We start from the raw sequence: 15,140 nt of genomic DNA, 5'->3' as shown, positions 1-15,140 counted from the left end.
CCTTCATCTGAGGCACTGACTCTCCTGTGAGCATGGCCTCATCCACTATACACCGACCTCTCAGCAGCAGAACATCACAAGGAACCAGATTATCCTGGGGAGACCGTCCTGCGAGAAATGATAACAACCGCAAGACTTAAAAATAGAAAAGCTACACTTTCGATATAACCACAAAAGCCAAACTGGAAAAACAGTAAATTTCTGGTTATAATTTTACAAAACAAATGCGAGCAGTGTATTGCATTGTTTATCCTCAGCAATTTAGTGGCTAGATAACTTGTTTGCTGTCATCAGAGTAACTTCAAAGTTATGGGCAAGCAAGTCCAATTTGTTATCTCATTTAGCATACACACCCACATACTTTATGGGGCTTTATGGTATTATATTACCATTTATGCATTTGGAAGATGCTTTTATACAAAGTGACTTACAGTGCATTACATCCAATCCACACCCTTTTGCAACACAATGCTCTACTACAGTGTTTCCCAAACCTGTCCTACATGGCACCGCTCCCAGGATGTTTTAGATGTCTTCCTATATAAAACACCTGATTTAACTCATTGGACTGGGAAACACTGCTCTACCAGTTGGACTACATAATACTTTATGGTGATATAAAACCTTTATGGAGATATAAATATTTTAAAGATATAACACATATAACTCACCAACAGAGATAATGTCTCCTGGCACCAGTTCATCACTAGAAATAGGTCTCCATTTTCGGTTTCGATAGACCTGTTAAGATGAAACAACTTGACATAAATCACTAAATTCTCGCTCAAACTAATGCATTTGACCATTACACTTTTAAATATAAGTCTTCTTAAATACCCCTTTGTCATAATAGTTCAATAAATAAAATGTAATATTAATAGAAATCATAGTTCTTTTAAGAGCCTTTCCCTTAAATGGTTCCTCTATGACAGTGGTTTTCAAACTTTTTCAACCCTCAGAAGGCCATTGTTTATCCTAATGGAGCCATTTGGATTACTTTTGTAAAGGATGGTTGCACAAATTTTGGGCTTGAAGGAGGTGCTGGACCCCATATTCATATATTATAAAAATTGAAAGAGCTAGGACATTTTCCAAAAAAATGATGGACATATGCATCATGGTGAGTAAATGATGGGTTTATTATCATTTTTGGCCAAACTATCCCTTTAATTACACAGAATCTATGATAAATTCATGTATTTAAAAAAAACAATCTTGGGGGGCCCCCAGTTTGAGAACCACTGTTTTATTGCTGCTTTTCCATTGCATATAGTACCCCACAGTTTTGGTCGGGTCAGCTTAACTCACTTTGGCGTGGTTAGCTTTTCCATCGAGTTTAGTACCACTTCGGAGTGGGGGGGATTATAGGCCGTTTCAGCAGTAACAACATTAACAAGCGACTGTCGCGCTCCGCACTTAACTTCCGGTAAACTTCGCTAAGAATAAATAACCATAAAGTACTTTAAACGTAGTTTATTTATATAACAAACAAAAAAACAACACATAGATTACCTAGGAAACCAAAACATTTATAATTTTCGACAAAGCATTTGTTCAAGAGATCAGTTTAGCAACTAGTCAGACCATTACAAAAACGAAACCGGAAGTAAAGTTCGGATCCAGACGTGTATCACGTGCGTCCGATAAAACCGTCTATAGGCGTTTCGTTATATTTGAGCTGCCTGCTACTGTGACATTATACAAGTGAGAATGTTGTTGGAATGCTATTCATTCCCATACATTCATTTATTTCTCAGTCCACCACAAAATTAAAATTGACCACCACAAATAGATGTGTGCACAGTTTCTTAACAAACACCTGTGGTGTCAACCAGCACGCTCCACTGAGCCTCATTTAAGCATATATGCAGATGTGCACGTCGTGAATGTGCCGCCACAAACTACAAGTCTGGAAAAAACTGTTTTGGTGATCCTGATTCTCAACCTGTAAATGTTTTTCATCGCTAAAGGGAGTTTGGGAACTTATATTTAACTTAGAAAAACAAGTTGAAATCGTTTAACTTAATTTGTTAAGTTATCAGCTTATCAAAACTTAAAAATTAGGTTGAATTGACTTGTATAATTAAGTTGTTTAAACTGTTAACCAGGAAAAGCCTAATAAATATGAGAAATAACATAATTCTCTATTCACAAACCTGGAAGACAAAGAAGGGTGCCGTGGCTCTCTCCTTAAAGAGCTCCAGGAAGTCCGGCACCACCATCTCTGCACGGTTAATCCCATAACGCTTCTCTGCAGCACGTAACTGAAACTCCTCCTGGTAGCCTTTACAGTTTTGGAAATAACTCATGGGGTGATTGATTGGAAACGCCACCTACAAAAAGCGCCTCTCTTCCTTGCCGTCATAAACATACCGGATCTTTTGGAACTCGAAACACAGCATTTCTTCTCCATCCTCATCCTGCACAAAAGACGTCATTTAGATCTTTCATCTGGAGACTTACACCTTTTGACAATACATTTACATTATTTTTCCAGTTGTCATTTAGGCTTTTCACACTGCACTTAACCCCGAGTTATCTTCTTTCTAAACCCTGCTTTTAACCCTAGGTTAAGGAGCGTTTCACACTTGTAATTTAGGTTAATGGGCTTCACTCTGAAGCAGGGGTAGTTAGCACCAATTTTTGGGGGGGTTCACCCCGCATTGTACCTCATATATGTAATACTGGCACATCAGGGAAATTAACTGTCAATTTCCTCACCGGCCCTTTTTAGGGGATACTAAACTAGACTTCCATACAAAAAAGCGGCACAAAGCAACGTTCGTACACAGCTGGCTGATGTGAATAACTTAAGAAATCACTCAGATTTAACATGTCAAGTAATTATATGTCCACCCTGCCTGCCATAGAGCGTGAAAGATACATCACAAATTTAATTTGGTCAATTCAAAAACATGTCCCTTCATTCTCCCAGCGTCATATTGATGTAACAACCCTACCCAGTGGCCTAAAGTGACATTTACTCGTACCTCATTGAGTCAACAGTAAAGCCAGTGAATGTTTTTACTTCGTATTAACATCTTTAAATGTATATACAGTGGGGCAAAAAAGTATTTAGTCACCCACCAATTGTGCAAGTTCTCCCACTTAAAAAGATGAGAGGCGCCTGAAATTTTCATAATAGGTACACTTCAACTATAGCCCTTTTCACACAGACATTCCGTAAAATACAAGGGACAGGCATCCTGGATTTTTCCGGAATCGTTCGATTTTTTGTTAATTCACACTGCCATGATTCCCGGCATCTGATGGTCCCGGAAAGACACGTGACCTGTTGAAAGTCCCGCCCTCTCTTCTACGCAGCGTCTGAATTTTGCTAATTATTTATTATTTCTCTCTCCAGAAACCACTCGCGTGCATTTTTGTTTATGATAAGACTATAAAGGAGCGCGTGAACGCACAGTTCTATGCTGGTGAATGATCTCAGCTTCAGAATAGATATTTGACGAGCTCCCTGATCTCTACTTTAAAGGAGCGGTGAATCAAATACTTAATTTTAACTTGATAATTTGTTATATAAGAGGTCATCATACTTAAATGAACACCTGCAAGTTTCAGAACTGAAAACGTCTGTGCTTCTGAAATATAACAGTTTTTGGCACCAAGCCAGGAGTGTGGAATTTGGAAAAGTATGACGTCAAGGTAGAATTAAGCACCTCCCATAGCCAAATACAACCACCACTTTTGTAGCCCCGCCCACAGCTTCGCGTGACACACGTGTGTCTCAACAAGTAAACATGTCTTTAAAGATTGACAAATGTAACCAAAATGACTTTTAAATAAAACATTTTTCTGAGAGACTTTTATTTTGACGCGGTGATCTGTTATGATAGACAAACCATGGAAACGCATTTTCGGTTGTGGAAGAACCGCGTGGGAACAACACAGATGCTAAATACTTTAATTCGGAGCCTTGGAACATAACATTAGGAATGCGTGGATAAAGTTTGCTTTTGAAGAAGTTCCAGCTCGTGTTGGGAGTGTTTGTATGTTTTGTGTGTACACGGATTCATTTGTAAAGAAGTCGATTCTGGATTTGCAGAGAGACTGTGATTAAAAGCACCACTAATATTGGATCTGACAACAATGACACAGCTGCAGTATAACTACACATTAAGACATTTTACTTTATTTAAGTTACTGCATTTCACTATTGCTTTGTTAGAAGAGATTGCTTGATATGTCCTGTTGTAACATCCGTGTCTAAACACGTTTGTTTGACTGTTTTAATTTACTAAAAACATTAATGGATTAATAAAGGTGCAACACTTAACAATACGACTGATATTTAAAGGTAGAAATAAACAAAGGTAGTGATAAGGAAGGATTTATCAGCCGCAGTTTAGATTCTGATGCCCGTTTACTGTGTTGTATACGGTAATTTAGGCGAGTTTGAAAAGTCAAACACTCAACAAAGCTTATTTTTATCATATAACTGTGGTATGTAACATTACGTGAATGTAAAAGCAACCTCACAAGCACAATAGAAATATACAAAGTTATTGAGAAGGATTTATCAGCCGCAGTTTAGATTCTGATGCGCGCTTACTGTGTTGTATTAGGTATGTTGCTAACATTTTCAAAATGGTTAAATGCTAAAACGAGTTGTTATGATAGAAAGAACTTGAAAAAAGCTTTTAATTAATTGAGACCAAGATCATGTATATGGGTTAAAGAATAACAAAATACTGGCCATTTGAAACTCGAAAATCATCACTTTATTTTGTCCCATTATTTCCATTAAAATTATAAATCATGAAAATTTTCAAGTTTTTAGCTATAACTTTTAAAATTTTTGAGATATTGACCTGAATCTTTGCCATATCCTCTACATATTCTACTTCTGAAAAGTCAGATATATAAAAAAACAAACCACTAATTACACCAAATAACACTCTTTATTCAGTCTATATATGCAGACATCTACTACATGGCTATACGGCTGCTTCCCATTCTTTACCATTCAAGCAGATTTTGGTAGAGGTAAAACCACCTGTGGTAGTCGTTCAAATTTATTAAAATGTCGTTCACTTGTAGTTTAGCAATTAAACTAAATGTCTTTACAATTTCAAGACTGTCTTTACTCAACTTCAGCAAAAACAGCGATGATTTTACAAACAACAGACTTTGGCGAGCTCGCACGGCAAGTAGTTAAACACGAAAGGTGGTGACTGAAAACTAAAAGGTACCTATGCTTCTTCCGGTGATGTTAACAATAAAAACTTTTGCCATCAACAAACCAACAGAAGCATTATTTTCCACAACACCGCGCGCGCCGCCTGAGGAAATCTTGAGTTTCGTTGAGCGGAACCAAAAAGTCAGCCACGACAGCGGAGTTAGCAACATACCTAGTTGTATACGGTAATTTAGTCACATCAAGTTTTGTTTCTATTTTAATATACGTATTGTAATTTATGTGTATCATCTTTAGCACCCAGAATCTTTTGTGGCTCAAACATATTTGTGTTCGGCTGCTATTTTTATCACATTAATGTTTTTAAAACATTTCCCCACGTGTAATGACGGGGGAATGAAGCTATCCAATCACAGCAGTGGGCGTTTAAGTCCAGGTCTTCAGTGCGGCCCGCCCCTTCAAACTAACCATTTCTCCAGAGAGCCACTAATCCATGTTACAAAATAGCCTATTCCTTATTGCTTTTAATGTTTTTGAATGTAAAAACCACGCGAACATCATAAGTAGACATCAGACAACAGTATAAAACAATAAAATCAACAAATTCACCGCCCCTTTAATACAGTTTTCAGACATTTCTTATCGTGATTGTTTATATGCATTTAAAACCCGCATTTTGAGGAGCTGAACAATATATCTTGTTGGGATGACGCGCGGGTATTTTCGTTTATTATAGCTCAAATGAGCATGTGACGCGATATTCTTTTATGCTGCTGAATGATCTCAGTTGCAACGCAGTAATGACAAGTTAACTTACCTGATATCTGCTTCAGTCCAGTTTGCTGACATTTCTGGTCGTGAATGTTGTAAATCCCTCATTTTAAAGAGTTGAACCAACTTCATGTTGCCATGACACGCGCGTACTCACTACGGCACGTGCGTCATTGTTTATGCGTCTCATTTATCATTTCCTGATAACTGCTTCAATCTAGTTTGCAATATTTCTCGTGGTGAATGTTTATATGCATGTTATCTCTCGTTGTAAGGAGCTGAACCATAACTTGTGTTGTGATGACACGACACGCCCATTACGGCATTCTTGCGGCTTCTTGTTCACACAGAGGGTTTCCGTGTATCTGACTAGGTCCTCTTTCCGGCAACAATCCCAGAAGATTAACGGGACGAGTTTGTGTTCACACAGACGCTTGTCTGGCAATTTTACGGGTATTTTCTGGAAAGGTCTATGTGAATGGGGTTTATGAGAGACCAAATGAGAAAAAAATCCAGATAATCACATTGTCTGATTTTTTAAGAATTTATTTGCAACTTATGGTGGAAAATAAGTATTTGGTCAATAACAAAAAGCAAGATTTCTGGCTCTCACAGACCTGTAACTTCTTCTTTAAGAGGATCCTCTGTCCTCCACTTGTTACCTGTATTAATGGCACCTGTTTGAACTTGTTAGCAGTATAAAAGACACCTGTCCACAACCTCAAACAGTCAGACTCCAAACTCAACTATGGCCAAGACCAAAGAGCTGTCAAAGGACACCAGAAACAAAATTGTAGACCTGCACCAGGCTGGGAAGACTGAATCTGCAATAGGTTAGCAGCTTGGTGTGAAGAAATCAAGAACACTTATAATCTCCCTCCATCTGGGGCTCCACGCAAGATCTCATCCCGTGGGGTAAAAATGATGACCAGAATGGTAAGCAAAAATCCCAGAACCACATGGGGGGACCTAGTGAATGACCTGCAGAGAGCTGGGACCAAAGTAACAAAGGCTACCATCAGTAACACACTACACAGCCAGGGACTCAAATCCTGCAGTGCCAGACGTGTCCCCCTGCTTAAGCCAGTATATGTCCGGACCCGTCTGAAGTTTGCTAGAGAGCATTTGGATGATCCAGAAGAAGATTGGGAGAATGTCATATGGTCAGATGAAACCAAAATAAAACTTTTTGGTAGAAACTCAACTTCTTGTGTTCGGAGGAGAAAGAATGCTGAGTTGCATACAAAAAACACCATACCTACTGTGAAGCATGGTGGGGGAAACATCATGTTTGGGGCTGTTTTTCTGCCAAGGGACCAGGACGACTGATCCGCGTAAAGGAAATAATGAATAGGGCCATGTATCGTGAGATTTTGACTGAAAACCTCCTTTCGTCAGCAAGGGCATTGAAGATGAATCGTGGCTGGATCTTTCAGAATGACAGTGATCCCAAACATACCACCCGGGCAACGAAGGAGTGGTTTCGTAAGAAGCATTTCAAGGTACTGGAGTGGCCTACACTCTTAAAATGAATGTGTTAAATTAACACATTGTCAGGCTCAAAAACAGAAGAGATCCCAATGCAGTAAACAGAAAATGTTTTATTTAAACAATAATGACAGCAAACAGACAATGGCACGTCTGGGCATAAAGCCACACCAGGGCAGACGGCTGAGACGGGGAACACACACAAACACCGGAGAGGGAAACCACACACGTTCGGGCTCCGGCCAGACAGCGAACGGTGGGAGAGAATATAAGGAACCCCGATACGGGACAGGATGCGTAGACCGCTCCCGTGAGCGCCGCGTCACGAGAGCCAAAGGGACAGGGGAAAATCCTGCGGCGGGCAGAGGGAGAGAGAGAGCGTTAGTGATGCTGACGAGAGAAGCTGGACAACTCCAGTGGACAGCGACAATGCCGCGATGAGTCTCTGCAGTAAAGTAATAGACCAGTCTATAAATCCAACAGAGGTTGAAGACAGTCCGTAACAGGCAGCAGAGAAACAGTCCAGAGAGCCGTCGAGTAATCAGAGTCCACAGGAAAACTCTCGGGTAGCAGTGAGCTCAGACTGGGTAGGAAAATAAATCCACAAACTAGAATCAGACACAAAACACGACTAGAAACTAGCGTAGCTAGAAATGGCGAGAACATACGCCGTGACAGACGAGTATATAGACAAACTTTGACAAACGAACTTGCAAAGACACACTAAACACACATGGATTAAATACACAGACAAGAAGACGGGATTACAAGCAACAGGTGAGGATGACAAGAGGAGGCAATCACACTTAGCAGGAACACCTGAGGGAATCACACGTGAACCTGTAAAACACATACAAACACAAGACAACCACAGTACAAACAAGACAAAACCATAAATATATTTATATATAAATATATATATATAAATATATATACACATGAAAACAGAACACTAGACTAAACAAGACATAAAAACAAAGACTGGAAAATGCAAGGGAGCGGGGAAAATAACAACACACAATGACAAGAGAATACAAGGGAGCGGAGAAAAGTCACAAGACACGAGAAAAGCGTTGTCTGATATGACAATACCAAAACCACGTTCTCCCACACAAAACATTGTACTGTCAGGACCCTGCCATACACAACTAGATATAATTACCAAACAAGATTATGGCAGAGTCCTCACAGGACCCTCCCCTCAAGGGACGCCACCTGGCGGCCCTCAAGGAGAGACACAGGACAAGACAGACTGGACACTGGACAACATCCACGAAAACATGACAAACAACAACGTTCACAGGAGGAGGGATGGGACTGGGTACAAAGCGAGCCTTCTGACCCCGGGGAATAGCTGAGGATTGGGTGCGTGGAGGCCGGGCAGGCCTAACGGGGTTCTTAGGGGAGGAAACAACTTGGGGCAGGTCAGGAAAAACAAAGTCTGGATTAGAAGTCTGAGGTGAAACAGGAACAGTGACAGGGGGTGCTGCGGCCGGCAGCGGAGACGAGGCAGGGACAATGACAGGGGGCGCAGCGGACGGCTGCGGAGACAACACAGGAACAGTCACAGGGGCCGCTGCAGACGGCAGCGGAGACGGGACAGGGACAATGACTGGAGGTGCAGCGGGCGGCTGCGGAGACGACAAAGAGACAGTGACAGGGAGCTGCATTCATTGATTAATTACCTGCCTCATTACACCTGTTTGTCATTTAGTCTGTGTGTATATATACAGTTGTGTTCAAAATTATTCAACCCCCAATGCTGTTAAGGGTTTTAGGGAATTTAGTGTACATTTGTAATTGTATTCAGAATGAAATCCTACAATGACTTCTTAAAGAACCATATGCAACTAAAATGACATTAATTGGTTTTGTAATATAGTAGTAAATGTTTCTTTTGTGAATTCTTCATTGACACAATTATTCAACCCCTTAAAGAACTACCACTCTGAAGAACAGAGGTTCATTGAAGTGTTTTCAATCAGGTATTGAAAACACCTATGGATGTCAGGGAACAGCAATAAAGCCTAATAAGCACCAATTAGGCAGCTTTAAAATGACTGTGATACTCAACTCCTTCTAAACATTTACTGGTGTGGTTACAAACATGGTGAAGTCAAAAGAATGGTCCAGGAAGACAAGAGAAGAGGTGATTAATCTTCACAGGAAGGGCAATGGCTATAAGAAGATTGCAAAGATGTTAAACATACCAAGAGACACCATAGGAAGCATCATTCGCAAATTCAAGGCAAAGGGAACTGTTGAAACGCTTCCTGGTCGTGGCAGAAAAAAGATGCTAACTGCGACTGCTGTGCGCTATCTGAAGCGTAGAGTGGAAAAAAGTCCCCGTGTGACTGCTGAGGAACTGAGAAAAGATTTGTCAGATGTGGGTACTGAAGTTTCTGCTCAGACAATACGGCGCACCCTGCGTACTGAAGGCCTCCATGCCAGAACTCCCAGGCGCACCCCCTTGCTGTCTCCAAAGAATAAGAAGAGTCGACTGCAGTATGCCAAAAGTCATGTGGACAAACCACAGAAGTTTTGGGATAGTGTTCTGTGGAAAATTAGAACTGTTTGGGCCCATGGATCAACGCTATGTTTGGAGGAGGAAAAACAAGGCCTATGAAGAAAAGAACACCTTGCCTACTGTGAAGCATGGTGGGGGGTCAATCATGCTTTGGGGCTGTTTTGCTTCTGCAGGTACAGGGAAACTTCAGCGTGTGCAAGGTACCATGAATTCTCTTCAGTACCAGGAGATATTGGATGACAATGTGTTGCAGTCCGTCACAAACCTGAGGCTTGGGAGACGTTGGACCTTTCAACAGGACAATGATCCCAAGCATACCTCCAAATCCACTAGAGCATGGTTGCAGAAAAAAGGCTGGAACATTTTGAAGTGGCCATCGCAGTCACCAGACTTAAATCCGATTGAGAACCTCTGGTGGGACTTAAAGAAAGCAGTTGCAGTGCGCAAGCCTAAGAATGTGACTGAACTGGAGGCTTTTGCCCATGATGAATGGGCGAAGATACCCGTAGATCGCTGCAAGACACTTGTGTCAAGCTATGCTTCACGTTTAAAAGCTGTTTTAACTCTAAAAGGATGTTGTACCAAGTACTAAGGTTGAATGTCACTTGGGGGTTGAATAAAACTGAAAATGATGTGAGCACAGAAAAGACATTTGTGGTTATTTCATTATAAATGTTATGTTATATTTGTCTGACCTACACATGCCTCTTTGATGTAATTGTAAGCAGGATGACTGAATGATCAAAATCAATGTCAAACCGGCCAAAACAATCAATTTCAGTTGGGGTTGAATAATTTTGAACACAACTGTACCTCTGTCTTCTGTTTGCTCACGGCTGGATCATTGTCATTGTCACTACTTTCATGTCTGTTCCTGTTTCTTCTAATGGATGTTCCTGTGTTACCTGCCCGTTGTTTTATTCTCGTTCTGTTAATAAATGTTATTTATTTCATTGTGAACTCTGCACTTGCGTCCTAACTTCCTCACTCCTGCATCCCAGTCGTGACAGAATGATCCAGCCACATTGGACGCAGCAGGTTCACGGAGGGCGGCGCCCCCAGGAGTTTTGTCGAGGGGGAGTAGTGACATCGGGGTTCGTTCCCCATCAGCCCCGATGTCTCTTGGGGACCACCGTGAGCGATCGCTCGCTCCTGCGGGAGGAGGATCGGCCCAGGCGGTCCCCCAACGGTTGAGTCGTCGTCGACGGTCCCTCGGAGGACCACCATCCTGCTCTCAGGGGGATCCGGAACGGACCACGCCCGATCATTTCCCCGGGGTGGCTACCGAGGGTCTCCGTTTCCGCGAGGGGATGGGAGATGATTTCCGGGGGTATCTGATCGTCGACGATTCCCAGGAGGGGGGTAATTCGTCTGCCTCGGTTCTCGGAGTGATCGCTCCGGTTCTCCTGGCGCAGTCCGGCCAACCGTCCTGTTGGTCTCATCCCGGCGGCTGCCGGCTTCGCCAGGGTCCCCAAGCCCTCCACCCCTCCCTTGGACTCTCGCTACCAGACTTTGTTTTTGTTGTGTTTTATGTGAGTGTCTGGTAGCCACTCGTAGAGGGGAGGGTAATGTCACGGTTAATCCGTGTCATGTCTTGTCTCTGTTCCGATTGTTATCACCTGGACATTCATTGATTAATTACCTGCCTCATCACACCTGTTTGTCATTTAGTCTGTGTGTATATATACCTCTGTCTTCTGTTTGCTCACGGCTGGATCATTGTCATTGTCACTACTTTCATGTCTGTTCCTGTTTCTTCTATTGGATGTTCCTGTGTTACCTGCCCGTTGTTTTATTCTCGTTCTGTTAATAAATGTTATTTATTTCATTGTGAACTCTGCACTTGCGTCCTAACTTCCTCACTCCTGCATCCCAGTCGTGACAGACATCTTGTGTCTAGTTAAGGACAACACATCTAGTGTGTTGTCCTTAACTTAACACATCTCTGTGTTATTTTTGGAATAACACACTTTGTGTTGTTTTAACACATCTTGTGTTGTCCATTTCACTTATTTAAGCTCACATTCTACACGAAATGACACACAATGTGTTAAAATAACACATAATGTGTTAAATAGTTTAACACAAAACAATGTGTTAAAATTAACACATCCTTTCTTAGAGTGTAGCCAGTCTCCAGATCTCAACCCAACAGAAAATCTTTGAAGGGAGTTGAAAATCTGTGTTGCCCAGCGACAGCCCTAAAACATCACTGCTCTAGAGGAGATCTGCATGGAGGAATGGGCCAGACTACCAGCAACAGTGTGTAAAACCCTTGTGGAGACTTACAGAAAACGTTTGCTCTCTGTCATTGCCAACAAAGGGTATATAACAAAGTATTGACATGAACTTTTGACCAAATACTTATTTTTCACCATAATTTACAAATAAATTCTTCAAAATCAGACAATGTGATTTTCTGGATTTTTTTCTCATTTTGTCTCTCATAGTTGACGTGTACCTTTGATAAAAATTACAGGCCTCTCTCATCTTTTTAAATGGGAGAACCTGCACAATTGGCGGCTGACTAAATACTTTTTTGCCCCACTGTACATATGTAAATATTTCTTAAATATATACACACATCATGCATAATTATTATGCACAATTAGGGGTGGGCGATAAACCGGTAGACAAAATTAACCGGTAGAAATTTGTCAACCGGTAGAGATTTTGGACTAACGTTTCTATCGAGGTTACGCGCTCACATCACGCTCCTGTGCGCGTGGTCACGAAAACGTAACGTTTGTACACGTATTTAAGCACTGCAGTTTTAAAACAAGTTATTTTAAGCCATTGAAACACAGACAACAGATCTGTATGCGTGCATTCTTTCTGTGTGTCAGGAGCGGACAAGTCGCGCGACCGCTGCTCATTAAGCTTGTGAGCATTTTTCTGCTTTATTGGCCTTAAATACACAATTGCGTCAAAAATTCATCAAAATTCCTGTCTTTGAAGGCATCCTCATAAACACGACCAGTTAGGTCTTAGGGCGCACTCACATTATCCAAACAAACCATGCCCCAGCGCGATTGTCACCCCTCTCCACTCCCCCAGGTGCACGCACTCACACTGTACTTTTTATCGATCCGAGTCCGGGCGCGCTTTCGTCATTAAGATGCGATTGTTTTGAAAAAAGCAGGAAGTAAAGCTCTCACTGAACACTGGAACCCACCGTAATGATAAGTCTGTGTTTTTTATTCAGAGTCGTTTGGTGCGCGCTTACAGACAGCCTTCTCACAAGTCATCATATTGCTTAGTTGATCTGTCACGTGCGCAGCTCGGACATTCACGTAACCCCGCTGCGCGCATCAAAAGGTTTTTACGGAGACAGATGAAGGTGAGTGGTCGCGCAGCTGACGTCTTCACCTATTGAATCGCGATCAGGCGCGAATGCGCTCACACCACAGCCTTCCGCGCCTGAGCCCAAGTGAACCGCGCTCCGGCCCACCTCTGCAACCCGGCCGTGGCGCGATTAACCAATCCGCGCCCGGGCGCAGAACAGAGCGATCACACTTGTCAAACAAACCAGGCTTTGGGGGTCAAACGCGCCCGAGCGCGGTTTGGTTTGGATAGTGTGAGTGCGCCCTTAAGAGAAAGTAAACAGCTAAAAGAGAAAGCGCATGTGTAACAGTGTATTGGATCCGGACTTTGGTCTTAAAAAGGAAGTTACCTAATTTTGCTCCTGTCTGTCACTCGTGTTAATCAAACAGCATTGAGAGAAAATCTCTCACTGCTCCTGATTAAATCACTTTTCTACCTTAAATAAAAATATATATAGATATATATATATAAATATATAAATATATCTATAATTATTTATGATCATTCTTATATCATTGACTGTTTATCTTCAGAGAGCTTGAGTTTTGTTTATTTTTATTTTCTTTCTATGCTTGTATAAGATTTTTGTGAGAATTACGAACATTTCTATGGTATTAAAGATTTAAACCTTATTAAAACATAAAAAACTTTACCGTGATACATATCGTTATCATGATATAAAATTAATCCTATCGTGATAGAAGATTTTGGTCATATCGGCCACCCCTATGCACAATACACACGTATATGATGTAAACATCAACTGTTATTTTGCAAACGATTAGTTGCGATTAATTGTTATGCAGCTGTAAATTGTTATGCCTCAGCAAAATCCAGGCAAAGGATTACATGTTTATGTCCTGCACTGATCTCTTTAACAACAGGATCATTAATAATACAGACAGAAAAACAGACAAAAGTATATTTGCATCTGATTAATTAATACAATAAAAAAATAATCTGTTCTTTACCTGTCAACACTTGGGAGTGAAGTCTGAGTTTCACAGCTGATCTCTTTAGCCACAGAGTCCCACTGTTCATGCAAGGATTCAACTGCAAAAGATTACCATAAAAAATCAACAAAATTCCACTACACGTCAGACTTTAGACAGGATTTTAAGAGTTAAAGAGTTATATATATATTATTTTATAATAAATAGGCACCCTGGCTGTAAATACATGGAAGTAAAATATAGAAAATTATGTGCAAAACATGTGGATTGAATACTGAATTTCTTTTATTTTACAAAATCACATAAAACCACTTATTACTAAACAAAAGAAGCAGAACAATGTGAATCTCCTCAGGGGCACCAGTTGATATTATCTTCTGGACCTTCTGATTCCTCCCCCATCCTGCTCTCTGTCACTGCAGATGTGGTGTCCTGGTTGCTTTTTTGTCACAGCATCTAAGTGAAAACATAAAAAAACAATATAAACATCAACATTAAAAAAAGATTTTTTTTTACAAAAAGTCAATCATGATTAATCCAAGTAGGTAACTAATTATAAAAGGGGTTTTCTACATTTTAACATTGTTTTAGCCCCAATTATTAAAATACTTCAAATGCTTGATTTGAGACCTAGTTTTTATGTGCTTAAAGTCTAAGCTATATATAAAAAAAACGTTCAGTGCAAGATAACATTGGTGTAGCATATACGTAAATAAACGTATAGACCAGTTCAAATGATGTAAACAACACTGGTCCAGAAACACTTCCTGTGTTATTTTTTTATTTCACATATATTATTATCTTTAAGATGTTTGTTTAACTTCAGTTAATTCAGGTTTATCTGTTTATTTTATCCCAACGTTTATCTAGTGTTAAAAGGAACAGGAAGTGCTTCTGGACCAGTGTTGTTTACATCTTTTGA

General features: G+C 40.8%; 1 protein-coding gene across 1 annotated transcript in view; it reads right to left on the bottom strand.

The window, feature by feature from the left end:
• LOC141351004 (endoplasmic reticulum transmembrane helix translocase-like) overlaps window positions 1–14,935 on the bottom strand; it is a 28,725-nt gene extending 13,790 nt beyond the window's left edge. Inside the window, 4 exon segments of the mRNA XM_073856967.1 lie at window positions 2–108; window positions 672–741; window positions 2,157–2,420; window positions 14,237–14,935. Of these exon segments, the coding sequence (XP_073713068.1) occupies window positions 2–108; window positions 672–741; window positions 2,157–2,309 (330 nt within the window). The 5' untranslated portion in view covers window positions 2,310–2,420; window positions 14,237–14,935.
• Window positions 14,936–15,140: the final 205 nt, after the last annotated feature.

Source organism: Misgurnus anguillicaudatus, chromosome 19 (assembly GCF_027580225.2).
Source record: "Misgurnus anguillicaudatus chromosome 19, ASM2758022v2, whole genome shotgun sequence".
Lineage (NCBI taxonomy): Eukaryota > Metazoa > Chordata > Actinopteri > Cypriniformes > Cobitidae > Misgurnus > Misgurnus anguillicaudatus.
This window is presented reverse-complemented; position numbering and strand designations above follow the sequence as displayed.